Source organism: Sarcophilus harrisii, chromosome 1 (assembly GCF_902635505.1).
Source record: "Sarcophilus harrisii chromosome 1, mSarHar1.11, whole genome shotgun sequence".
NCBI classification, from domain to species: Eukaryota; Metazoa; Chordata; class Mammalia; order Dasyuromorphia; family Dasyuridae; genus Sarcophilus; species Sarcophilus harrisii.
Genome location: NC_045426.1, coordinates 534778308 through 534805558, shown reverse-complemented (window position 1 = coordinate 534805558; position 27251 = coordinate 534778308). Strand labels below are relative to the sequence as shown.

Genomic DNA, 27251 nt, shown 5'->3' with positions numbered 1-27251 from the left:
TTGCTTGTTTGTTTGTTTTTATTTCCCCTTCACTAGACAGAGCTGGGGGGTAGAGGGATTGAGGTTTGTTACTTAGTCTTTGCCAGTTTTTCAGCCAGAGGTTTGAACTGAAAGGAAAAGTAATGGGTGGATTAGCATATGGGATCATTACATCAATGCTGGAAGTTACATTGAACACAGGTTTGTTTAGAGACCAGCTTGGTGGGTGCCTCCAGTTCCCTTGCATTCAATATACTCTTTGGAAGTCGGTACTGGACAGCTGGCAGTGCTCTTCTTCCCAGCATAAAGGTAGAAGAAAAAGACTGATTGGGAGTACAATAAGAAACAGGAGGTTAGATGATTCTTTCTTGGACCCAAGGATTAAAATTCAGGAGAATGTAAGCCTCTTGAGGACAAAGACTTAATTTTTTTGGGGGGAAGGGAGGCTTGTTTATAAGCAAGTCAGCCAATACTTTCCCCCAATAGTATTTTGTTTTTCCAATCCATGTAAAAATAATTTTTAACCTTCATTTTTGTAAGAATTTGAGTACAAATTTTCTTTTTTCTCACTTCCTTCCTTCCCCCCTTCCTAAGATAGTGAGCAATCTGATACAGGTTATTCATGTACAATAATTTAAAACATATTTCCATAATAATCATGTTGTGAAAGAAAATCAGAACAAGAGAAAGAAACATAACAGAGAAAAAACAAATTTTTTAAAAAAATAAAAATTGTATCCTTTGATCCTTATTCAGTCTCCATAGTTCTCTTTTCTGCAGAAGGCATTTTCCATCTCAAGTCAATTGGAATTTTCTTGGATCAATGTATTGCTGAAAAAAGCTAAGTCCTACATGAACTGATGTGATGCTAAGTGCAATGAGTAGAACCAAGAAAACATCTTGTACACAGTAACAACAAGATTATGTGATGATCAACTGTGGTAGACTTGGCTCTTCAACAATGAGGTGATTCAGGGCAATTGCAATCACTTTGTGATGGAAAGAACCATCTTCACCCAGAGAGAGGACTGTGGGAACTGAATGTGGATCACAATACAGTATTTTCACCTCTTTTGTTTTGTTTGCTTGCTTGTTTTTTTTTTTCTTTCTTTCTCATTTTTTTCCCCCTTTTGATTTCTTGCACAGCATGACAAATATGGAAATATGTTTAGAAAAATTACACACATTTAACCTATATTGGATTACTTGCTATGTAGGCAAGGAAGGGAGAAAAATTTGGAACACAATTTTGCAAGGGTAAATGTTAGAGACTATCTTTGCATGTATTTTGAAAAATAAAAGGCTATTATTAAAAAAAAAAAAAGTCCATCATAGTTGATCATATTATCTTGCTGTTAAGTGCATAATGTTCTCCTGGTTTTTCTCACTTCACTCAGCATCAGTTCATATAAGTCTTTCCATTAGCTACTATTTTCTACAGGAAGTCTTTTCTGATTCTCCCAATTGTTAGTGTCCTCCTTTTTCTATAATTATCATGTATTTATTTCATAATTATTCTGTGCACATATAGAATATACCAAAAGTCTTAATGCAGTTTCAATATTTTAAACCTACACTAAAATGACAACATTGAGATATCAAAGCTTAAAACTGCACTATGACTTTTGGGATAACCTGTATGGGTTATATGAACATACACATAGATGGAGAGGAAGAATGGTTTAGAAGCTAAAGAGCTATCCTTAAAACCAGGAAGCCAGGGGTGTTTAAGCATCGAACTTTTTTTTTTTTGAGGCAATTTGGGTTAAATGACTAGCCCAAGGTCATACAGCTTGAAATACTATGTTTCTGAAGTCATATTTGAACTCAGGTACTCCTGTTTCCAGCCAGAGTCAGTGCTCTATCCACGTGCCATCTAAGTTGCTCATTAAACCCCACATAAGACACTAGCATAGATACTGGCAAGGTGACCCTAGGCAAGTCACTGCAATTTCCAGTATTCTAGAGCAAAGCTTAAACTGAGGGTTGTGACTTGATATAGAATTATGGAACTTAATATGGAGGTGGTGAAAAATTTGGCAACAAAGACTTCTGCCAAGATTTGATTCTTTATGTAAAAAAAAAACCATGCACATCTATCTCATTATATGCCAATTTGCTTTTGTTTTTTAGCAAATGATAAAATTATATATATACCAAAGAATTATTTTAAAATAAATTTCTTTGTTCTGGGATGACTAGCTGTAAATAATTTTGCTATTCTCAGTAGTACAATTATTCACAACTACTCTGAAGGATTTATGAAAAATCCTATTTATACCTAGAGAAAGAACTGATTGTGCCTGAATACAGATTGAAGAATTTTCTCTCTCTCCCTCTCCTTTTAAACTTAATTTTTCTTGTGGGTTTTTATTTTTACTAGTGGCAGATCTGTTTTCTTTCACCACTTGACTTTTATAGAAATGTTTTGCATAACTTCAATGTGGTTTCTTAATTGTGGGTGGGGATAAGGGAGAGAAGCTAGAACTCAAAAATAAAAAAAAAACAATTGTGAAAAAATTGTTTTGAATATAACTGAGGAAAAATTTAAATAAATAAAAATTAATTTCTTTATGATTTATTATTAGTAAACATTTTATTTATATGCCTTTATATATATATATATGTTTGTGTATAAATACATACATGTATATATGGATGCACATTCATACACACACACATACATACACTTGGAATCACATAAAAATTTCTGGATCAAAAAGGGGTTGAAACAATGAGGTGATTCAGCCAATTTCAATACATTTGTGATGGAGAGAGCCAATTACATCCAGAGAGAGGACTATGGGGACTGAATGTGGATCACAACATAATATTTTCATCTTTTTTGTTGTTTTTTTGCTTGCTTGTTTTTTTCTCTCATTTTTTTTTGATCTGATTTTGTGTGTGTGTGTGTGTGTGTGTGTGTGTGTGTGTGTATGTGTGTATGCAGCATGATAAATGTAGAAATATGTTTAGAAGAATTGCACGTGTTTAACCTATATTGGATTATTTGTTGTCTAGGGGAGAGGGAATGTGGGAAAGGAGGGAGAAAAATATGGAATACAAAGTTTTGTATGTTTTCATGTATTTTCAAAAATAAAAAGCTATTTTTTTTAAAGGGGGGAGCGGATTGAGAGTGGAAAAAAGTCTAGGCAGTGGTCTCTAGATAACTGTCTAAGAGTAGAATTTGAACACAATTTGAAAACAAGGTACAGACCTACATTAGTAGAGGAAGTTTCTACAACTAAAAAATCATAGAACCAGTTTTTATCCCTATGTATTTAGATAAATATATGTTGTCACCTTAATAGAATTTAAAAGTGGCATAGTGGATAGAGCACTGGTCTTGGAGTCAGGAGGACAGGAATTCAAATGTGGACTCATTACTAGCTATGTGACCCTAGAAAAGTTACTTAACTCAAATTGTTTCCAAAAAAAAATGAATATAAACTTTCTTAGAATAAGGTTTGTTTTCACCTTTATGATCTGTATCTTCAGTGCTTAGCACATAGTAGGGACCTATTAATATTTAATTGAATCAATTGCTTCCCTTGTGTGTAGCCCTGTAGTAAGTGCTAGGGGAGGGGAGAGGAGACACAGGCAAGTTTATGGTATAATTCTTATCTATCTTCTGTGAGTTTGCAATCTGGCTGGGAAAACAATACACACACACTTGAAAAGTTACATAACAATACCAGGCAGCGTTTGCTCTAGAGCCAAAGGAGTGTTGCAGACTCTTTGTAGCTTCTTAGATCCCAGAAGAACAAAGTGTTACAGTCCCCCATTCAAAGCCTCTCGACCTTCAGTCAGGAATACATTTGTAACCCTGAAGGAAGACATGAGAATCCAGACTGTTTTCAAGTCTTTTAGAAATAGAGCTTCTATAATCTGCTTTGATAGATTTCTCCCCTTGATTTACAATCCATGTTTAAAAGGTCTTCAACTGTTGTTGAATTATTTTAATCAAGTCTTTATAGGACCTCTTGGGGGTTTTCTTGGCAAAGATACTGGAGTGCTTTGCCATTTCCTTCTGCTGTTTGTTTTACAGATAAGAAAATTGAGGCAAACAGTTAAGTGACTTGTCCCAGGTCACACAGCTAGTGAGTCATCTGAGACTGGATTTGAGGTCAAATCTTCCAATTCCAGGATCTATCCACTATAACATTGAGCGGCTGGAGTCAGTAAGATATGGAATGAAATCCTGACACTCTGTGGGATGCTGGGCAAGTGATTTAACATTTGTGGGCTTAAGTTTCCTTATTTCTCTACACCACATTGCCTTTATCTTCCTCATTATTTCACTAACACCAATGATTCTGACTATTCCCCAAACAAGATACTGTCTCCATTCTGGACATTTTCTCTGTTATTGCTTGGAATATTCTCCTTCCTCACCTCTGCCTATTGGCTTCCCTTGCTTCCTTTAGATTTCAACTACTTCAGGTAAACTTTTTCATCATCCCAACTCTAATGCCTTACCTGGTTTAATTATTTCTTATTACTCCTTGGATCAAGTAGGTGGTAGAGTGTGTAGAGCTTGGAGTCAGAAATACCTGAGTTCAAATCCAGCTTAGTTACTTCTTCACTATATGACCCCAGGCAAGTCACTTAATCCAGTTGGTCTCAGTTTGCTCATTGTAAAATAAGCTGGAGATGGAAATAGCAGCCCATTTCCTTATTTTTGCCAAACACCAAAACACTAAAAAGAGTCATAAAGAGTCAAATAAGATTAAAATGGCTAAACAACAACAAAAATTTATCCTGTATACAACTTTTCTGTATGTATTTGCTTGCTGACTCCATTAGATTGTGAGTCTTTCTTGACAGGGATTTTTTTTTTTTTTTTTTTGCCTATTTTTGTACCCTACTCCTTGTCAGGCACATAGTAGGTACCACTGACTCTGTCTCTAGATCCCTGGGATTTGATGGCTGAACTTTCAAATCCAACAATCACCCTTCTTTGAAGTGTTGTCAGTTAGAATGTAAGCTTCTTGAGGACAAAGACTGTATGCTTGTACTTTTTTTCTTAGTGCTGAGAAAGGATCTGGAAGATAGTAAACAATAAATGTTCTTTCTAAAAAGCAGGGACATCATCTTGTCATCAAAGGTTCCTGCAGTCAAGGCCATGTTTTGTTTTGTTTTTCCAGAAGCAATGTATGGTTATGAGAATTGGACTATAAATAAAGGTGCTTTTAAATTGTGGGGCTGGAGAAGAGTCTCTTAGAGAGATTATATAAAACAGTGCTTAAAGAAATTAATTCAGGCTATTCACTGGAAGGTCATATACAAAAGATGAAGTTTAAATACTTTGATCATGTAATGAGAGGGTACTCATTTGAAAAGACCTTGATGTTGGGAAAGATTGAAAGTATGGAAACAATGAATATGAACTTGGACAAACTTAAAGAGATAATGAAGGACAGAAGGTCCTGGTGTGCTATAATCCATGGGAAGAGTTGGATTTGACTGAACAATTTTCTTTTTCTAATTTGTTTTTACAAATACATGCAAAGATAAATTTCAACATTCACTTTTGCCAAACCTTGAATGACTGAACAAATGAACAACATCTCCACGTGTCTGTCTCTGCCTATGTCTCTGTCTCTCTCAAAAGGGGGATTGGACTTAATCTCTAAAGTATCTACTAGCTCTAAATCTATGATCCTAAAACAATATGTGTACTTCTTACTTTACAAAGTTATTTTGAGGAAAGCATTTTAGAATTAGTGAGTTTGTCCATGCGAGGCTCTATGGTTATTGTTGGGAATAATATTACCTGCTGAAAGACAGTTCTTTCCCTTAAAGAGCTTATACTTAATAGAAGAACACAATACTTTTTGGGAAACTGGAAAGCAGAAGGATTTCTAGGGATAATAGAGAAAGTCCATAATAAAGTTTGGAGAGTAATGGGCATGTCTTTTGTCTAAGGACTAACCCTGATAATTCCAGGATGGCCACCATGAAGGTTTGGGTGGTTTTGTGAGTTTTATCAATGGAAGGTGGTTCTTCCTTGGGGGAAAAAAATTACAAATGTTAGAGATATATTGAAGAAATAGTGTCATTTTTCCTTTGTTTAAAAAACAAATATTTTATCACTAACATTTACATATATAAATCCCAGTATTATATCCCAGTATTTCCCCAGGCCTGAGCTTTTTTTTAATTTAGTGGTGGAGATTTCAGAAAAGTCTCTAAGTCTCATCTCTCCCAAAGCCTAAACTCTTGGGCGGGTGGGTGGGTGGGGAGGAATCACTTTTCTTTGTATATACTGTGCTTAGCATTATCTCTGACATATAGTAGGCACTTAATAAATACTTATTGACTAACTGGACCTACAAGTTTATTGCTGAAATTCTCCTAGTTGGACTTCATCTTTTTAATTTGAGGATTTCTATAATGATAAAGTGGAAAGAGGTCTAGACTTGAAATGAGAATATTTGGGTCAAAACCTCAGTGTGGCTATTTACTAGCTGTGTATCATTGGCCACATCATTATGGTTCTCAGAGGCTTCATTTCTCCTCATCTTTAAACAAAAGGGTTTGACTCGATGATTTCTGCTGTTGCCTTCCAGGTCAGTGTCAATTGGAGGCCAATTCAACTAAACTCTGGGCTCTGAGAATGTTGTTCTTCCTTTGTTTCAGAGGACCAATGACATCATGGGGTAATGTTTTGACTTGTACTGAACTGGATTTAAATGAGGCAAACTTGCCCAAAGTCATTTGCCTCCTTCTCTCTTCCAGACTCATCAAAGTCCAGTGGCAAGACAAAAGGCAAGACAACTCAATGATCCAGAATGCAGTGGGCAATCTTGGCAGCCAAAATAAATGAAACCAAAGAAAGAGAAAGGATGGAAATGCAGTTGCTCTGCTTGTTTGCCCAAGCTGTCTTTGCCCTTGATTAGAGACAAAAAAAATGGAGGGGAGGAGGGGACAATGAAAGATGCATAAGAGAGTAGGATATTGTGTTGTAGGAGGGCTCCCCTCTCTTGGATGGCTAGGGATACCTAGTAGATGATCTTGGTATCTTCAATGTCTGATCAAGTCTTAAGTATTCCATAGCACTTGTTTCAGTTACCTTTATGCCCTTTAAGATAAATTGTTCTCATCTGTCCATTCCAGCAGGGAAATCTTCTCATGCTTAGGGTAGACAGCCCCGAACTCACCAATGGGTTTGATATTGATTATCCTTAACCAATAAAAGTCTGTTTGCCAAGTAGATTTTGCTGTGCTGTGGCTGCTCTGAATGCTATCAGTTCTTAGAGCCACAAATGAGAGTTGGATGATGGAGTGGAAACCAAAGGTGGATGGGCAGCCCTTAAAAGGGTTTGACAATCCCTCACACCAGAGAAGCTAATCCTCTCTGAATGTCCCTTACACCTCTGAGAAGGAAAAGGAAATAATCCTTGTGCTCAAGGAACTAGAATGTTACTGAAGGTTACAAGTACAGAAATAAATCAATGCTCTATCCACTGAAATAAATCAATGTGGAGAAACTAGAGAAAGAGGAGGATTTAGAGGTGTGCTGGAATCTAACCCTCAGAGGAAACCATCTTGGAAATCTGCAAATGCTACAAATCGGGGCTTGATTTATTTATTTTTTTGTAATTGCCTAGACTTAAATGTGATGAAGAAAATTGGAAAGCAGAAGGTTTCTAGGCATAATAAAATCCATTAATAAAGTTTGGAGAGTAATGAGCATGTCTTTTGTCTAAGGACTAACTGTGATAAATTCCAGGATGGCCATTATGAAGGTTATGGAAGGCTTTATGGAGACTTCAGAGAAGGCTTTATGATGAAGAAAATGTTAATAAAGGAGATTAACCTTAAAAGTACATCACATAGGGGCAGCTAGATGGCACAATGGATAAAGCACCAGCCCTGAAATCAGGAGGACCTGAGTTCAAAATCTGGTCTCAGACACTTAATACTTCCTAGCTGTGTGACCCTGGGCAAGTCATTAATCCCAATTGCCTCAGGAAAAAAAAAAGTACATCACATGTACATTTCTTTTGGAAAGTCGGGTGTTAAATATTTATTAGCATGCTTCTGGCTAAGACCAGAGAGATGGAAAGAATTCTTGAAATAAGTGGCCCCTGAACTCAACTATATAGACAGATGAGTAGGTGGCAAAGAGGGCAGAGTGCCAGAGGTAAAGCCAGGAAGACCTGTGTTCAATTTCTGCCTTAGATCCTTACTAGCTGTGTGACCCTGAGCAAGTCCTTGATCGTTTCATCACTAAAATACGATCAGTTACTATTAGGATTAAATAGATGTACTGTGGTTTTTTTGTTTTGTTTCTTTTTCTTTTTTTTTTTTTTTTTACAAACCTTAAATCTCTACGTAAATGTTAGTATTTGCTCATTTTATAGATGAAGAAACTAAGGCAAACAGGGTTAAGTGACATCGAGTGTCTGAGGCTGAATTTTAGGTCAGGTCTTCCTAATTCCAAGCCCAAGACTCTATCCACTGTATTCCTTAGCCGTTCCCAGGTTCGACTATCCAGGTATATATAGATAGATCAGATTCTTCCCACCCTACCTTACCCTAACTCTCCCTGACAAGTAGATTGAGGCTGGGAGTTGGACAGAGGTAAAAAATCTTACTGTAATCCATTCTCGAGGGGGCTTTTGAAAAACTAAAAACTTCGTGAATGGAATTTGTTTAGTATTCAGGGCCTGAGCCAGAAAGGGACAATGACATTTCTGTAGATCATCCAAAGATATTCCGCTCCCCCTCCCACCCTGCCCCTGCCCCTCGTGATTTTATCTATTCTTGAATTTACAAGTTTAAGAAATTCTTAAATAAGGAATGCATTTTTCTTTTTTTCCCCCTTGTGGTTTTCATTGCTATGCTTCGCTCAAAAAAATTACCCAAGGGAGCAGCAAAAACAAAAAACAAAACCAAACTAAAAACTAAAAACAACTAAAAACAACATCTACCCCAACAAACAAACAAAATCTCTACAAGATATGGTTGATGCAAGGAAACAAAAGCCGAGTAGACACTTGGATTTCGCGGGGTCGCTAAAGCCAGGAAGCTTGGCCACGATAGGTGTTTCACGGTGCGGTGCAAATTTCGCTGGCTAGAAAACCCGGTTTGCAGTTTCCAGAGCTTTGTGTGGCTTTGCCTCGGGTTCAGGAATTTCGCCACTGAATTGCTGACAACAGAGCGCGTCCTCTGCCGGCGAGGAGCCTGCTAAGGCAGCGGCACCGACAGCAGCCGCGGCAGCAGCAGCTTCCAGACTCCAGGGAAATGGAATGATGAAGGGGAGGAGAGAAAGGAGGCGGGGTCTCCCGTGAGGCGGAGCAATACGTGCAGGCGTCTTCCCTCCTAGCTTCTCTTCCCATTGAGTCACGGCGCGCTGTGAGCCCTGTTCGGGCGATTTTTACCTACTGAAGCCTGGGGAGAGCCGAGAGACTGAGGCGGGCGTTCCAATTAGAACGCTGGGGCAAAGTAGAGACTTCTCTCGTGGCTGCAGCGATCCAAACAGAGAGAAAAATCGCCTGTAGTCTGGGGGCCAGACGCAGGCAGGGGGAGGGGGGCGCTTTCCCACAGACGGATCAGCTTTTTGCAGCCCTTGTTGAGCAAGGGCGAAGAATAGAGATAACTGGGACCGAAAAAATGAATCGGAGTTTTAATAAATCTCAGAGTCTGCGGTTTTTCGATTGTAACGCAGTGGAAGTCAAGAGTAAGGTAAGCGAGGCTGAATGCCAGCCCCCAGCCCTGATCCAGCCCTCCCTCCGCCTTTCTCTCCTGCAAATGAATGGAGATTCTTTCACGTTTTGTGACTTTAGGAAAGTGGGAGGCGAAAGAATTATTAGTGACAACTTTTTTGCGCTCTTTTGATGTTTGTGAGATCGAGTAACAGGTCCACCTTTCTCCGGGTTGTGCTGGGGAATCCGAGGAATGTGCGACGTCTCCTGCAACCGATGGAGACTGAGGGACCCCCTCTGCAACCTAGACAGTGAGGGAGAAGTTTTGTTGCAGTGTATTCTTGCGTTTGGGGTTCGCTGTTCTCAGATTCCAGCAGCTACAGTGTAATCAGCCGGGGTAGCAGATTCCCTGTCTATCCGCTGTCTGTCTTGTTGAGCTTAAAGCTTGGGTTTCCAACCCGGGGGGAGATGCCCGTTAGATCTAAGCGCGTCGGTAATGTAGGGAAACTATGGAAAAAATGTTACTGCTCCCGACCTACTCAATTTAAATTTGCTCTTTTGTTTAGTCGGACTGAGAAGCTATCCTAGACTCGAAGGAGGCTAGAGAGGAGGGCGACATTTCTTGGGCTAACCAATTTTTTTTTTTGGGGGGGGGGGGTTGGGCTGAGAGTCTTAAAACTCATTGGGGATTAGGATCTGTGGAATGGAAAATTGGGGGGCAGGGGGCGGGAAGGACCTACTCTTACAAGCTTCAGGGGGAGAAATATTTCCAAAGAGAAGGAATCCAGACACCCTTTCATTTTTCCCCTCTCCATATCCCCTCATATGTCTGCCCTCCTTGCTCCCTGTTTTTCTCTTAACTTTCCCCCCCCCCCCCGCCCCTAGCTGTTTGCGCCCCTGGTTGGGGCAGTTTAGTGAAGGCTTCTGGCGGATCCTAACCAGTGAGTCAGTCTCGCCTGCCTGCACTGAGCCCAACTCGTTCGCTTCTGGGAGCGTGTTTAAACTTGTTTGTGTGGTGTGTATGTGTTAGTGTGGTGTGTGTGTGTGTGTGTGTGTGTGTGTGTGTGTTGATGTGGGGTGTGTGTGCGTGTGTGTGTGTGTGTGTGATCGTCTGATATGATCTTCCGAATTTTCTCTCCTGTGGGGGAAGGCTCTCTTTCCTTCCCTTGCTTTCAACTGCAGACACGCTTGTCTGTGTCGGGTCATTATCTGTGCGGGCTCGTCCGCACCCGGAGGCTCACTGGGGGAAAGGGAGGGGTGTAGGGGAAGGCGGTGAGGAACACTGAAGGTTTGCTCCTCTGCATCTTTGCACTCACATGGTCCTCATCTTCTCTGTTGTTCCTGGAAACCCGCCGAAGATGTTGAAGCAATGGGGAGCCCGCGGGATTGTAAACCCGGCAGGGCATTACAGTTTGGAGTTGCCGGGGTTCGCAAAGCTCAGACAACAGAAGGTGCTACAGTGGACCCCAGGGGCGAGGAAAAGTGGGATGCCCAAGACCAGCTCTTCAGGTTTTGGTAGTGTTTGAGCTCGATCTAGATTCGATAGTCTAGAACCCACCCCACCCCCATCATTCAGTTCACGTCTTCAGAGGGCGAGATTGTTGCCTGGGCCCGGCTCCCGCAATCGGGAACTGCAGGAGGTAGACAAACGTTCGACATTCAGCAACAGGCACTCCACACATTGTCTTTCATTCTACTGCAGAAGCTAGATCGTCTAGAGGAAGCTGGATGCAATCTTCCCTAAGCCTCCTTTAAAGCAATCAATGCTTCCTTGGATTGCAAATTCAGTCGCTATCCCTCTTCTTTCTCTTTTGGAAGTATCCAGATAAAATTCAATCCTGTTCAGAGTTATGTGAAGGATCACAAACAATACGGTTTAAAATCTTTTAGTTTCTTGAAGGCCGGTGAATGGGTGCTGACTTCTCAGGGAAGACAAGGGACCTGAGCAAGAAGTCTTCCAACCTATTAAAAGTAAATGAAAAGGCTTGTTTTTTTGCTCATCCCCAAAACAAGTAACCTGCAGTATTCCCTGGAAGCTGAGGCTTTATTCTTAAGAAGAGAAGGGTTGGAATGATTTGCACCATCTCTTGAAAAGTGACTTCAACTATCACTTCTCTACAGATGACAGAACTCTACAATCAGCCCTCATTTCTCTGTCCTGCTCTAGAAACACAGGAAGTCTCTACCAGGTTTTCTTGCCACACCTGGAACTCACTGGGTCTAAAACAAAACTGTTTATCTTTCCTCTAAACCTTCTGATGTCACTGTTTTTGCCACAGATGCCACTGTTCACCTGGACTCCCATCTTAGAAATCCTGCTGTTATCTTCTACTCCTTACTCTCCTTTGCTTCTCAGTTACCAGCTCTTATCGATTGTGCTTCATCCGTATCTCTTACATTTGACCCTTCTCTATTCTTACTACCAAAATCCTGAGACAGGTCTTCATTATCAACAGCCTGAACTGTTGCAATAACTTAGCAGGTTTTCCTTTTTTACCTTCCATCCCATTTCGATTCATTCTTCCTAATACATAGAGCTGTTCAGGTTACTATTCTGATCAAAACCCCATGATATCTTCCTCTTAGTTACTGAGCAGTTTACATGCTGAAACTTGTAAGGCTGGCATTTGAGATCTTCCACAACCTGACACCAAACTATCTTTCCAGCCTTATTTCATAGTTATTGCTTTTTATTTTCTCTGTGAGCTATCCAAAGTGGACCTCTTGTTCCTGTATGTGTACCTCACCTTATATCTGTAATGCCTTCATTCCTTCCTGTTCCCTAACTTCTCTCCATCCTTTTTCCTACCATCTCTTCTGCTAGAACTTTGCAACTCTCTTAGGTTGTTATTGTTCATTTGTTTCATGTGTGACTCTATTGTGATCTCTTTTAGGATTTTTTTTTCTGGCAAAGATACTAAAGAAATTTGCTATTTCCTTTACCAGCTCATTTTTCAGATAAGGAAACTGAGACTAACAGGGTAGAGTAAGTTGATCAGGGTGACACAATCTTCCCGATTCCAGACTTTGCATTCTATCCACTTTGCTACCTAGCTGTTCAACTCTTTAAGTATTTGTATTATGATTCCTTGTATATGTGTAACATTCCTTTCCCCTGTTATATCACCCACTCCTCCCTTAAGCACATACTCTCTCTGATTCTTTTTGTACAGCAAAATAATGTTGTGGTCATGTATACTTATTGTGTATCTAAGTTATATTTTAATATATTTAACATCTACTGGTCATCCTGCCATTTAGGGGAGGGGGTGGGGGGGGGTGGGGTAAGAGGTGAAAAATTGGAACAAGAGGTTTGGCAATTGTTTAATGCTGTAAAGTTACCCATGTATATATATCCTGTAAATTAAAGGCTATTAAATAAAAAAAAAAAAAAAAAAAAAAAAAGCACATACTCTCTCTGAACATAGTAGTTGCCTAAAAGTTTAGATTTAAGATCAGAAATTCAGAACTGGAAGTGGAAAGGTGGCCATCCGGTCTAATCATATTATTTCATAGGTGAGGAAAATGAAATTAAAGGTTAATTGATTTACCCAAGGTCACACAGGTTACAAACATAAGATAGTGAAATTGAACCCAGGTGCTTTGAATCCAAAGTCAAGTCAGTCCCTTTTTCAGCTTCTCCAGGGAGACTAGATAAAGAGTGCTGGGCCTGAAATCGGTAAGATTTAACTTTCTAAATTCAAATATGATTTCAGACACTTACTAGCTGTATGACCATGGGCAAATCGTGTTGACTCAGTTTGCCTCAGTTTCCTTATCTGTAAAATGAGCTGGAGAAGGAGTGGCAAACCATTGTAGTCTCTTTGCAAAGAAACTCCCAAATATGGTCATACTCTTTGTGATATGACCAAAGGGACTGAAAAGCAAACTTTCTCACATAGGAGATCTCTCAAGTCTGCATATAAGAAGGGAGTGTGTTATAACTGGATTTGGAATCAAAGAATCTGGATTGAAATCACAACTCTCCTGCTCACTATCATTTTCCTCAACTGTGAGAGGACAGGACTAGATGACCTGTAAACACTTCTTCTATCACTAGAACCCAAGAGTCCAAGTTTGAATGTAGTACCCATCTCTAAACCTTGAAACATGGAAAAACAGGAGGCACCAGAGGATAGAGCAGGGAAAAGAGACAGCTAAAAGCTAGTTGGTAAATATTCACTTGTCTGTTTATGGAACATACCTTCATCTTCCTGTGAGCTTATGTAAAATCTTAAAGTTGGATTTACTTGAAGACTTGGGAAGGTGGGGCTGAAGGTAGAGACTGTTGTTCATTAATATATATACATGTATGTATAATCAAGTAATATTCAGATATCGATGCATTCTAATAGATGGTCTTGGTGCCGAACCCAAGGAACTATAATACTCTTAATAGAGTAAAAAAGTGGAGAAGTATGATTTTACTCTTTATACTTTCTGTTCCTTTTACTCTTTATTAGGTCTTACTAGCAATTATTAATTTCTTATGTGCTAGAGACTATGCTAGGTCATACACATACACACGCACACACACAGAATGAATAAAACAATTTCAGTTCACAAAGTAGTCTGCATTCCAATGCAAGAACATGTTCGTGTATGAGTATAATCATTGAAAAAACTTAATTTTAACTCTGATTTTTCTATACTTGTAGTTTCTTGTTAATGACATTTCAGAGTCCCTGGCACATGCCTATTGGTTGATTTCAATTCTGTTTCTTAAAACTAAAAGTGTTTGTAAAGAATGTTTTCTGAAAACCCAAATATAGTCATTTTAATAATATTTATATTTATGTAGTACTTTACAGTATACAAAGTCTGTCTTTGTGACATAAAGTGCTCATCTAGTATTCCATTTTAAATGGACCTCTCCCTACCTCCCAGGTAGTTTATCTGACTTGCCTTATATTCACACAGCTAGTGAGTATCATAATTCGAATTTGAACTGAGGTAGAAACTGCAATAGCCTTTGCTATCCTGTATAGAGTTACATTTAAGAAAATCATAACATTTTAGGGATTTCTTTTTCTTTTGTTCCTATAAACACTGAGTTGGGGAGTCTGTTAGCTGCCCTATACCGTTCCAGAATCATCATTGGCTGTTCACTAATAGTAGATACTACTTCCAATACCAAGTGTTAATCAGATCATTTGTGTATTACTAGAGTTAAGTATTGCCATTCTCCCCTATCTTGAAAAAAACAAACCTCTTGCATCCCATTTTCTGTTCTTGTCACTTTTTTGCTAATAAAGCTACTTATTTGGGGTACTGTCTTTCTAGATCCAACGAAAGTCTGCATCAACTTGATGGTATTTGAGTTGTAACAATTGTGCAAATAGATAATTTTTTTAAGAGATAATTTAAGAGATAATAAGAGATAATTTTTTTAAGCCATTCAAGGTATTGGTGTGCTTTTTTCCAAATGTTTCGAATGAACAATTGACCTTTTTCCCCTTGGAATATTCTTCCTGAAGGATTTGGATTATATTCTCTGAAAATGGGTCAGTGGGTACACTGTATATTATGTTTCAGGACTGGGACTGAGCCGATGACTTGGTGGGTTCTGAAGGGACAGGGACAGGAGAATGTTAACAATTTCATTGAAGAGTTGTATATCCTGGCATTTGATATTTATTTATCTTTTGAACTCTTGTTTTTGGCAGCAGTACAGCTCTCCACACATCCCTTCCACATTGTGTCTCATATCTTCTCTTGGAATGGTGATTGAGTAAACAGCTTTTTTCCATCAGGTAGTGGCTTTCCTTGCATCATCAAGGGCTGGTTCAGAATTGTCCCAACATGGTTAGACTCACTTGCAAGTGTAAACTACACCCCTTTTAACATTTTGGCTTGTATGTGTATGTCTCACACACACACACACACACACACACACACAGTTTTTGTTACTTGATTTGGGAAGTATCATCTAGAGAAGAATCTTATCAGGTAACTGGGGCCCATCAGCTGGGCTGAAATAGTATTCTCTCCCCTATGATCCTCAGAATGCTGCGTCTTGCTTATTTTGCCTTCAGTGGCTTCCATTACTGCTACTACTTATTACTACTACAATGCTTTTTAGTCATTTTTCAATTGTGTCTGACTCTGTGATTTCTTTAGGGGTTTTCTTTACAAAGATACTGGAGTGGCTTGCCATTTTCTTCTCCAGCTCACTTTATAATAAGGTGAGGAAATTGGGGCAAACTGGGTTAGATGACTTGCCCAGGATTACACAGCTAATAAGTTTATGAAAACTGATTTGAATTCAGGTCTTCCTAATTCCAGGCCCTGAACTCTATTCACTGGGCCACCTCATTGCTCAATAATAATATTTAGCATTTAAATAGAACTTTTAAGTTTGAAGTGTTTAGAAGTTTTCTCCTTTGATCTTCCCAAAAACCCTATGAGGTGGGTGCTATTATCCCAATTTTACAACTGAGGAAACTGACACAGAGAAGTTAAATGATATAGTTCCAAATTAGTCTCCAGAATGGTTGGATCAGTTCACAACTCCACCAAAAATTCATTGATGTCCCAATTTTCTCATTCCCTCTAATATTTATTTTCCTTTTCTGTTTTAATTTGCATTTTTCTAATCAAAAGTGATTTAGAGCATTTTTTTCATATGATTGTAGAGTCTGTAAATAACCTATTGATTTTTTCTCCTGAACCACTTTTAGATTTTAGCAGAGAGGTTGAAAAGTGGAACAGATCTTCCTTTTTTTTTAGTTTATTTATTTTTAATGCATATTGTTTAATGAATGTTGGAAGAAAAAAAATCAGAATAGGAAAAATCACGAGAGATTAAAAAACAAACAGAAAAAAGAAGTGAACATAGCATGTAGTGATTTACTCAAGTTTCCTTAGTTCTTTGGTTGCAGATGTCATTTTCTATTCATAGTGTATTGAGATTCCGTTGAATAACTGAACCAAGTTTTTCATAGTTGATCATCACACATTCTTGCTGTTATTGTATACAATGTATTCCTGGTTCTTTTTGTTTCCCTCAGCATTAATTCATATAAATCTTTCCAGGTCTTTCTAAAATCAGTTTGTTCATTTTTTATAGAACAATAATATTCCATTATCTTCATGTACCACGACTTGTTCAACCATTCCCCAAATTATGGACATCCACTCCTTTTCCAATTCTTTGCTACTACAAAAAGAGCTGGTACAAACATTTTTGTATATGTACTTCCTTCCCCTCCTTTATGATATCTTTGGGAGGGACAGCTCCTTCTTGTTAAACTCTTTAAATTATCTTGTTGAATCTTTTGTTTTTTACCTCTTAGAACTTTCCTAATACATACCTCCCCCCATGCATATTTGCAATATTCTGAAACTTTTGCTTTTCTTGATCTGTATCAGTCCTTGCAAGTTTGCTTTGGGTTGTATTAGAGGAACTATCTGGAAAAGGGCTTTATCATAGTACATTATATACATATAAGTTGTTGCTAGTATCATCATCAATTACTGTTAACATCCAACTCAGGTTGATGGGCTGAGCTGGTTGGTTGCACTCCTAAAGGTATTAACACCAACTTCCTTATGCTGCAATTTCTTCTTTTAAAATGAAGGTACTAGACTAGATGCCTGGTCCCTTTCAACTGGAATGCTTTGATCCTGCAACCATGAATTTAAAAATTAAGATTTAAGAAAGAGAGCCAAGATTTCCTGCATGAAATAAGAGAGCGCTCTCAATTTGTCTGGACTTGAGTCCCTTGAGTGACTCTAGAAGATGGCTTATATTAAGGTTGCTTTGACATTGGGAATGACTTGTTTAGTCTTTGGAGGAAGATGAGTGATTTTTGCCCCTGCCCATCTTTTTTGGACGTTGCTATAGGAGGTTCTTGCATAAAGAGAGGCTGAATACTGTAGCTATTCTCCAATGTGTAATCCTTCCCCTGAGTTTTTAGCTCTGTTTTGTCTGGTGCTTCCACACTAAAGAAGAGTTGAAAAAAATTTGAATGTTATTTGTCTAACTAAAGGAACAAGTCAAAACCAACAAAAAATTGAGAAGCCTATCCATAGACAGTCTTACAAAAATGGAGAGTCACAATTAGAAGTCTTCTTCATCTGAAAGATGAGTAGGATGAACTAAATCTTTTCTAAGGCACCTCCACTTCTAAATCCAATGTTATGTTTGATAAGGATTTGATTTCAGATTCCATAAATGTCCCTATTATACTGCTAAAGTAGCTCAAAGACCTTTTCCCTTATTAATCTCCAGGAGAGCTGGGATTGTGGTTTATCTAAGCTTTGTCTCCTAACACCTTGTATAGTAAGTTCTGCTTGCAATGGATTCCAATATCAAATATTCATTTGCTTAAAAGACTGTTTTACAGAGAACTTGCACAAGGTAAATTTTCACAAAGAGGTCAGACTATACTTTCAAGGTCTCTCTGGAGAACTTTGGTATTGATTATGAGACAGGAGACACTGGCAAAGGACCATTGCTACACCGGTATCAAAAGGTGCTGTGTCCTTATGCGCAAGCAGAATTATGGCCCAAAAGAAATATGAGATGAACAAGTTTGGAGCCCTCTCCTTCTCAAATGTGCATACGAACTCTCTTTGTGTTCTGTGGTAGAGTTCCACGCTTGTATTGGAAACCATACTATGCCAAGACCCCAACATTGTGACTTCATTTTAGACCTCTTTAAATAAGAAAGATAACAAAAAGACACATGCTAATTTCTCAGATATTGTGACAGTTCAACAGATTAGTCCTCTGCTTTGAACTTAATAGGGAGAATACTGGGGCAGTTAAGGTGATGCAGTGGATAGAAGCATCAACCTTGGAGTCAGGAAGACCTGAGTTCAAATCTGGTCTCAGACACTTAATACTTCTTAGCTGTGTGACCCTGGACAAGTCATTTAGTCATTTTTTTTTTTTTTTGCCTCAGCCAAAAAAAAAAAAATAGTGAGAATAGTAATAACTTTAAGGAATATTAAGGATGGAAAGCCAATTTGGTCATGAATATGAAATTCAACAATTAAAAATAGTGCTTTTTTTCTTTTTACTTCTTTTTAAAAATCTTTTACCCTACAATTAAAGGTGAAGGGGAGGGGAGGGAAAGAAATCTTATGTCCCCAAATTAAAGATCTTGCCCACATCCACAATTGGGAATATATTTAAAGCCACCAGCCAGGAGTAGATGCATCCGCTAAGACCTATCATCATCACCAGACTTGCAGCCTAGTTACTCTTATCTCTAGTTTTCAACATCTGGAATGGGTGAATCTTCTAGGTTGTTTTGGTGACAGGGTAGAATATCTTTTCTTCTCTGGGTAAGCCCTTACCATATATGGTTTTCTTGAAATCAATCTCCAGTGGGTCTATTTCATTCTCTCTGTCTCCCTCTTTGTCTCATCTGTTTAGTCGACTCACCCTACAAGCACATAGAAGTACTAGAACACTAGAAACAGTAAAGAATGCAATTGTTAATTTTTTAATTAATAAAATTCTATTTTTTTTGTTCATCTTGCCACCACCACCACCCCAAGAAAAAAGGGGAAAAGGAAAAAAAAATAAGATCACAACTTTTATAACAAATATGCATAGGCAAGCCATGTCCAAGAAAGACATGTCTTAATCTGCACCCTGGTCCATCCCCTCTCTGTCAGAAGGTGGATAACATGCGTCATCATGATTCCTCTAGAATCCTTGGTTGATTAAAATTCTTAAGTCTTCAAAGTTGTTTGTCTTTACACTGTTGTGGTTATTGTATAAATTGTTCTGGTTCTGCTCCCAGCCCTCTAGAATGTGGTTCTTAAAGAGAAATTGCAGAAACAATTTCTGCACCCTAGATAATTTAATACCTCTTGAAAAAAAAAAGATAAACTTTATTTAGTAACTAGTTTAAAATAAGGGGGATACAATGAGCTTAAAAAGAAGTATCCTATTATAATTGGAACTGTCAGTTTGAACTAGTATCAAACTCAATTCCAAGAAAGGTCAGATACATCAATTTACTTAGCTTCATCCCTTTTAGAGGAGGCAGCTCCTTTTTTTTTGGTCCAGTTTTTTCTTTTGTCCAGTGCCTTCTCCTTTCCTTCCACTTTTTTTGTTTTGTTTTCTCTAAATCTCTCTCTGTTTTTTTTATTTTTTTGGATTCAGAAAATAATTAAGGATCAGAGGCCAGAGCATGCAATTTGGAGTCTGAATCCATGTATCTGAGTTTGAATTCTGGCTTTATTGACCACCTGGTCAGTTTTCCAGATTTGTAAGATTTTCCTCATTCATAAAATAAAGGGCTAGATTAGATCTGAGCTTCTTTACTTTTTTTGTGTCATGACGCTGTAACATGGTAGGCTTATAAAGTCAATGGACCCCTTCTCAGATTTTAAATGTATAGACTATATAAGATTACAAAGAAATCAGTTATATAGTTATCAGTTATTTTTTTTAAGACACCAGATTAAAGGTGTCCTAGAATAGATGATATTTGAGGTCCCTTAACGTCTTCTAAAAGACATTTTTCTGCTTTCAGTAGGAAGAGGGGAATATGAGTAAATAACCATGACATTTTAGGCATTTTATACATGCTGGTTAATTGATCAAGAAGCTTTTGTGAATATTTTTAGAGAAATTTAAATAAAATAGTTGCTTTAATTCTTGGTAATGTGGCTACTACTGTTCTGAAAGAATTCTTCAATTTCTCATAATGCAGAATTATAGAAAGAGCATGTCTAAGGGGTCATCTGGGCCAACCAACTGCCTCCAGGCATGTTCCACACCTAAGCTGTCTAGAACAGGTTGCATGTTGTCAATCCTGTTTTTAGAGATCACTGGGGTTGGTTGTTCCATATCCTTGCTTGTGAACTTAATTAAATTTGTAGACTGCCTTTTCCAAGTCCTATAACCTAGCCAGTCTCTTGAAGCTCTCTGATTATCCATATACCTTGTTACATGGAAATTTGTTAATGAGTGATTTATCTTTGATTCACCTTACATAGTACTCAAATACAATCATTCACCTAGGCTTTTCTCTTTAAAATTTTCCTTTATGCATTCACATCCATTCTTCTTTTTCACTACTATCAATAAACATTTAATAAATGCTTACTATGTGCTAAGTACTGAAAATACAAAAATAATTAAGGGTCCCTGCCCTCAAGGAGATCACTATCTAAATGAGGGAAGCAACATGCAAATACTTAAATAAGCTATATACAGGATAAATAGGAAATTTAGGAGCTGAGAGAAAGCCCAAGGGTTAAGAGGGGTTGGGCAAGGCTTAATATAAAAGATAGGATTTTAAATTATACTTAAAGGAAGTCAGAGAAGTCTAGGTGGAGTTGAGGAGAGAGCAGACAAGTCCAACCAGACAAAATGCCTTGAGGTGAAAGACGGAATGTTTTTCTCAGAACATCCTGGAGGTGGAGAAGGGGAAGTAGGTTTGTAGAGTTATAAATCCCAAGCACAAGATTTTGTATTGTATCCTGGAGCCATTAGAGTTCGTGGAGTAGGGGAGTGACTTTGTCAGACTGTGCTTTAGGAAAATCTTTGGAGCAGAGGATGAATTAAAGTAGGGAAGAGAGATTTGAGGCAGACAGACTCAGCAGCAGGATACTGAAACAGTTCCCACGTGAGGTAATGAGGGCCTGCACCTGAGGAGAGAAGAGGGTGTATTGAAAAGATCTTGCAAAGATGAAATAAACAGATTTTGGCAACAGATTGGACATGGGGTGCGGTGACAGATAGTGAGGAGACAAACTTGACTACTAGGTTATGAGCCTGAAGGCTTGGGGAGATGGTGTTGCAGTATGGTGTTACAGTAACAGGGAAGGGAAGGAGGGAGGGAGAGTGTAGGGGAAAAGATAGAATTCAGTTTTGCACATGTTTAGTTTACAAAGTCTAATTGAATGTCCAGGTCAAGATGTCTGAAAGACAGTTGGAGATTGAGATTGGAGGTCAGCAGAGAGGTTGGGGCAGGATAGATAATTCATTGTTACCGTCTCAGGATTATTGAAGAATCTCAACAAATGGCTTCAAAGTTCCTAGACTCTACCAACTTCAATTTATCATGCATATTACTTTCATCATTCACTCCCCCACCAAAAAATCTTCAGTGTCTAGAGGAACAAGTCCAAATTCCTTAGTTTGCCATTTGAGGCCCTCCACAACTTGGTTCCACCCAAACTTTTCAGCTTTCTTTCTATATAAACCCTTCTCTTCAGTCAAGTTGGTCTGACCTCTACCTCCCAGAACAGATTTTAAACAATGCCATCCTTTCACACACCATTTTCCCACGCATACCCTTTGCCTGTTGAAATCCCATTTATCCTTCAACTCTCAGCTCAAGCTCATCTCCACTGATTTAAAAAAATAATAATAATGGTTTTTATTTTTTCTCAATTATAACTAAAAATAATTTGATAATTTAAAAAAATTATTTTTGTGTTCCAAATTGTCTTCCTCCATTCTCCCCTTGTAAGAAGATAAGCACTTTGCTATAGATTTTATACATGAAGTCATGGAAAAGAGCACATTATCTAAAAACTCTGACAGAACTTAGTTCCTTTAAGAGTGTTCTGGAAAACTTTTCATTTAATGTTAAATTTTAGTCTTCCCCTAGTTAGCTCAGCCATTTCTAAAAGTCTGAACCTTTCACAGAATGCTAGGATATGGAGCTTAAGCCAGGGTTTCCCCAAGATTAGATAAAATACTTTATTCTTCTAGAGGACTATATCACTCTCCTTTTTGGAGAATGGTTCCTCAGCTCTAAGTATTTGGGAACCAAGAGCCTGTTGTGTCAAGAATAAGACTTAGGAAAAAGGAGGAATCCATTGTTGGTTTTAAGAAGTAACATTTTTTTTTTTTTTTTGTAAACATTTTGAATACCTATACTAATTTCCTGTGAAATTGGGAAACCATAGGGGAAAAAAAAATTACTTGTAAATTGTAGACTCCCTGAGGTGAGAAACCATTTCTTTTCTCCCTCCTCTTCATCTTACTTTGTATTTTCAGTGTCTTGCACAGTGTAAACATTTAAGAAATTCTTGTCAGCCAAGTAAATGATCATTTATTAATTACCTCTTAGATGGTAGGCACTCATGTCTAAACCTTTCATTTTATAGATGAGGCCCAGAGAGATTACAAAACATTTACATACTTGGTAAACATCAAATGTTGAATTTAAACCTGTTTCCTGAATCTAAAGTTAATAACTTACCCACTGTGCTATGATACCTTCTGAAAGTCACTTTTATCCTTATGCTTCCAATGCCTTGGATATAATGTTCATTGACTTGAAGCTACTTCAAACTTTTACAGCCTCAATTTCCTAATCTGCAAATTGGGTTGAGGGAACATACTGCTTCTGAATAGGGCTGTAAACCCTGAAAGCACTATCTAGAATGTGAGTCATCATATTTGTTTTGAGCAATAGAGTTACATATTCTTTTGCTATGGACTATTGTGGGAAAATTTGCTAGAAGCAAGTTTGCTCCTCAGTCTAGTGTGCTCTGTTCAGTTAAATGGCAATTGTTGGTTTGAAGAGATGTGACTTGTTTTCAAAATGAAAATAATCCTAGGTACTTGACATCCTTATTTTACAACTCATTTTTTAATTAAAAAAAATATTTTAACAGAAAATTGTAATTTTTGTCTAGAAAAAGTATTTGACATTCTTAAACATTATGGTCTCTCAGTCATCTCCATCACAATAAAATCAATTACTTCCTTTTTTTTGTGAAGTAAATATAAAAAGAACATATATAAAAATCAGGAGGTAACAAAATCATAATGATGAATGAGAATTATAAATGAAATAAAGAATAAAGTATCATCAGAGATGAACAATTCTGATTATATAAAATATAAAAAAAATTCTGCACAAATAAAATAAATTATGTTAGAATTAAAAAGGAAATGGTAGAACGAGAATATCTAATATCCATATAGTACTGACAGACAAAATACCAAGAACCATTTCCCAGTAGATAAATTGTCAAAAGATATGAACAGTTTAAAAAAATTGCAAACTCTAAGTGATCATATGAAGATGTGCAGCAAATTGTGAATAATAAAAGGAATACAAATCAAAAACAACTTTGAAACTTTACCTCAACTTATTATAAATCTAGTTCAACTCCTATTAAAAAATATCCACTGTTGGTTATGTAGCTATTGTTTGAAGAATTCCAATGAGGAGCAATCCACTATTTTATGAGGAAGTTCATTCCATATTTTGACAGGGAAACCAATGGTGCCTTCTCTGTTAGTAGATTTGTGATGAAGTCCACTCGTTTTGTGTTTCCCTTTGTAACTGTGAAATTTTAAAAAAAGACTATGTTGCAATCTTTACAAACTGTTAAGCCATTGGAGTTGATAGAGACAATAATTATCTAATTTGGCATGGTTTAATATGATTGATTTGATCTTAGAAGGAGATATTTTGGGCCAGAACTTGAAACAAGGTACAACTGATAGAAATGATGCTTGTGTTCACACCTTTAGAGAGCTCATAAGTATCTAAGTACTCAATGGAGTTCACACGTTTGAGAAATTTCAGGGTTTAGAAAGAGATATCTGAATTTACACCTCCCTTAGGGCCAGAGAGCATGCTGGGAGATATCCCACAATCCCACTCTCAGAGAAGTAGCATAAATACAGCTCCATTGAGCCACTGGAGAGAGTTTTTCTTGGGAGCATTCCCAGGAGTCGGAGAGGAGCACTCTGCAAGAAAGCCCACAAGCCCTATCTTCGAGGCAAGAGAGATTCATCGTATCTTCTACCTTGGTTCTGGCTGGAGACTGAAGAAAGCAGAGGCAGACGCCAAGGACAAAGCTTCAAGATCTCTTGGAACCAAGCAGAGAGATAGGCCTCAACTAACCGGGCTATATTAAAGGACACAATAAAAGATCTGAACTTTTATCACCTGGCTGTGTTTTGGAAAAAGAACACCACAAGACTATGCTGTCCACACCCTTTGACCCAGAAATCACATTTTTGGCCTTATTCCCTAAGGACAATAGACAGAAATAGAGATCCATTGAACATATACACATGTATGCACAGAGATGTACATTCATAATAGTTCTTGTGGTGTCAAAAGAATTGAAAACAATTAGGAAGTTGCTAAAAATGGGGGGGGGGGCTATGATATATGAGTATAATAGAATTTTATTTAATAAGAAATGAATACGAGGAATTCAGAGAAACATGGCACAAATCTGTATGAATTGTGGCACAGTGAAATTAGCAGAAGCAAATGAATAAAATATACATTGACTACAGTGTTATAAATGAACTAGAATTCACTACAAGGAATGAGAACACTTGAGTATTGGAAAAAACAGTGAAGACTTTGGAAAAGAGATAAAGAAACCTACCTCCTTCTCCCCATATCAGGGAGATGAGCTAGTAGACCACAATGTTATATACATTGTTAGGTAAGATTCCTGTGATAGTAAGACAAAAAGATCAAAGAAATATTTAAAATTGAAAAAAAAAAAAGACAGTAAGAAATATTGAACCTGATATACAATGATTTTTATGACTTTTAAAAACAAAACTATTTTGAAAATGATGTGGAGCTGTATTTCATTTAGCTTTAGAAAACTTGACCCTGGTAACAGTAATCTGCAATTTGTGGAACTCAGCCCAGTTCTCTTAAATCAGAAATTTTTCCTTTATAGTCAAAAAATGTTTCAAATACCCCCCCCGATAAAATGCTTAATTTTTGTAGTTGGACAGATAGAGATTTCAAATTTATGCCTATTAAAAGACTTTGCTTAGAGTAATAGTCTTGCAGTGTATACTATACACCCTTTCCTCATCTTCAATTCAGATATAAATGTTTCCTTAAGCTATTACTTTTGATATGGGATGAATCTCCATTTGAAAATATCAGTAAATGAAGAATTCAAGCTGGTGGGGCTGTAAGAGCTTTGTAGGATACAAATTATCTGAGGGACCAGCATGGACTGATTCTGTAAGCACTTGGATGTCAGCTTGGTCTTAGGAGGAGGAGGAGTAACACAGCACACACATTGTTTTCTACATGTAGACTTCAGAACTGTTGGTAAAATTTTTATCATCTTTATGGATGAGTTGGATCTATCTGGCCTTGAATTAAGAATACAGACAACGTACGTTAAGACTAAAATGCCTTTATTCTGTATTAGGAAACTCATCTCTTTTCCCCCAAATTCAAACTGATTTTCTTACATCAAAGCATTTTTTAATTGAAAGTAATATTATAAACCACCCTAGCGCTTGGTGCCAACCAAAATGAAAAAGACTTTTTTAAAGGAATGGTTCTTTATGTTCTTCATTATTTCTTCTTCCTCTTTTTTATTCTTTTAATGTTCTGTCTTTAGAACTTCATCTCTTGCCCTTTTCATCCATATTTCCTCCCCCCCACTTTATCACTACTATAGTGTTGTCTCCCAAATTCATATCTCACCACTCAAGTTCCAGATGGAATTGGGGAAGAAGTTGGGTACATTTAGCCTGGAAAAGAAAAGAGTAGGAGAGAGGAGGAGCATGATAATTGCTTTCAAGTAATGGAGGAAAATTTTGATTCCTTCTGCTTATCTCAGATAATGGAACTTGGAACATGCAAAGTTAGGCTTAATATTAAAAACATCAACAACAACGAACCCAAACTTCCTAATGACTGGAGGTATCCAAAAATAGATTGCTTTCAGAAGTAGTGAGATCCCCATATTCAAAAAATTCTGGATGACCACTTGTTGGATACATTTGCAGAGGATAGATTCTTGTGTAGGTACAGATTGTACTAATTGGCCTTTGAAATTCCTTCCAATTCTTCATCCTGGATAATTGAATGGTATATCGTAAGTTATGTTCCAAACTATTCTTTTTTCATCTTTCTACTTAAACTTGTAGCTCCTCCTTAATTCCCTGTGTCAATTAATGGGACCACCATTTTCCTAGTTACCCCAGATTTGAAACCTCAGGGTCAACTTTTTTCCCTTCACTCTCCTTTTTTTTTTTTTTGGTCTATTTTGTTTGAGATAGGAATTCCTTAAATACCTCTTTTTAGTTGATAGTCTTTTTTTTTTTTTCATTGATAGTTAGGATTGGTTTTTGAGAATTGCATCTTGCTTTTTAGAATAGCCTTATTTTGCTATGTTTTATGTATTTTTTTCCTGGTTGCAGAATAATTCAGGGTTATTTAAATTAATTTTTTCATACATTTTTCCTGATTTGCTTGCAAAATTTATGGCTTGGCATTGCAATTCCAAAATTTAATCTCACGAGTTTCACACATGGGATTTTTCTCTGGATATCTGTGGATTTGTTCACTCGTTACTTTGACATCAATATTCAACATAGTCTATATTTTTGTTATTTCCTGAAGTATGATATACAATTTAAAACATTTAACATTTTTTCCCCCTTTGATATCTAATATCCTCACATACTGTCTTCAAAATATACTGAATCGGGGTATGTATAAATTGTGTGTTCTTTCAAAGGTTTGTTTTCTTCTTCTACCAAATTTTCTTTTATTTATGAATTTTCAATTTCTAAGTCTTATCACTCTTCCTCCCCCTTACCCTACATCCTCGCCTCTTCTGGGATCTTTCTTTGGAGGGATCTTTCATATTTGCTAAATTTTCTAGTCTGCTATTTGTCTT

At 37.4% G+C, this 27251-nt stretch overlaps 1 protein-coding gene across 2 annotated transcripts in view; it reads left to right on the top strand.

Annotated features, from left to right (window-relative positions):
• Positions 1 to 9270: 9270 nt before the first annotated feature.
• PARD6G (par-6 family cell polarity regulator gamma) overlaps positions 9271 to 27251 on the top strand; it is a 146925-nt gene continuing 128944 nt past the window's right edge. Inside the window, exon 1 of one of the 2 annotated variants that reach the window (XM_031946766.1) lies at positions 9271 to 9672. In XM_031946766.1, coding sequence (XP_031802626.1) covers positions 9601 to 9672 — 72 coding nt within the window. In that variant the 5' untranslated portion in view covers positions 9271 to 9600. The remainder of the gene's footprint in view (positions 9673 to 27251) is intronic. The other variant, XM_031946767.1, reaches the window with a different exon arrangement.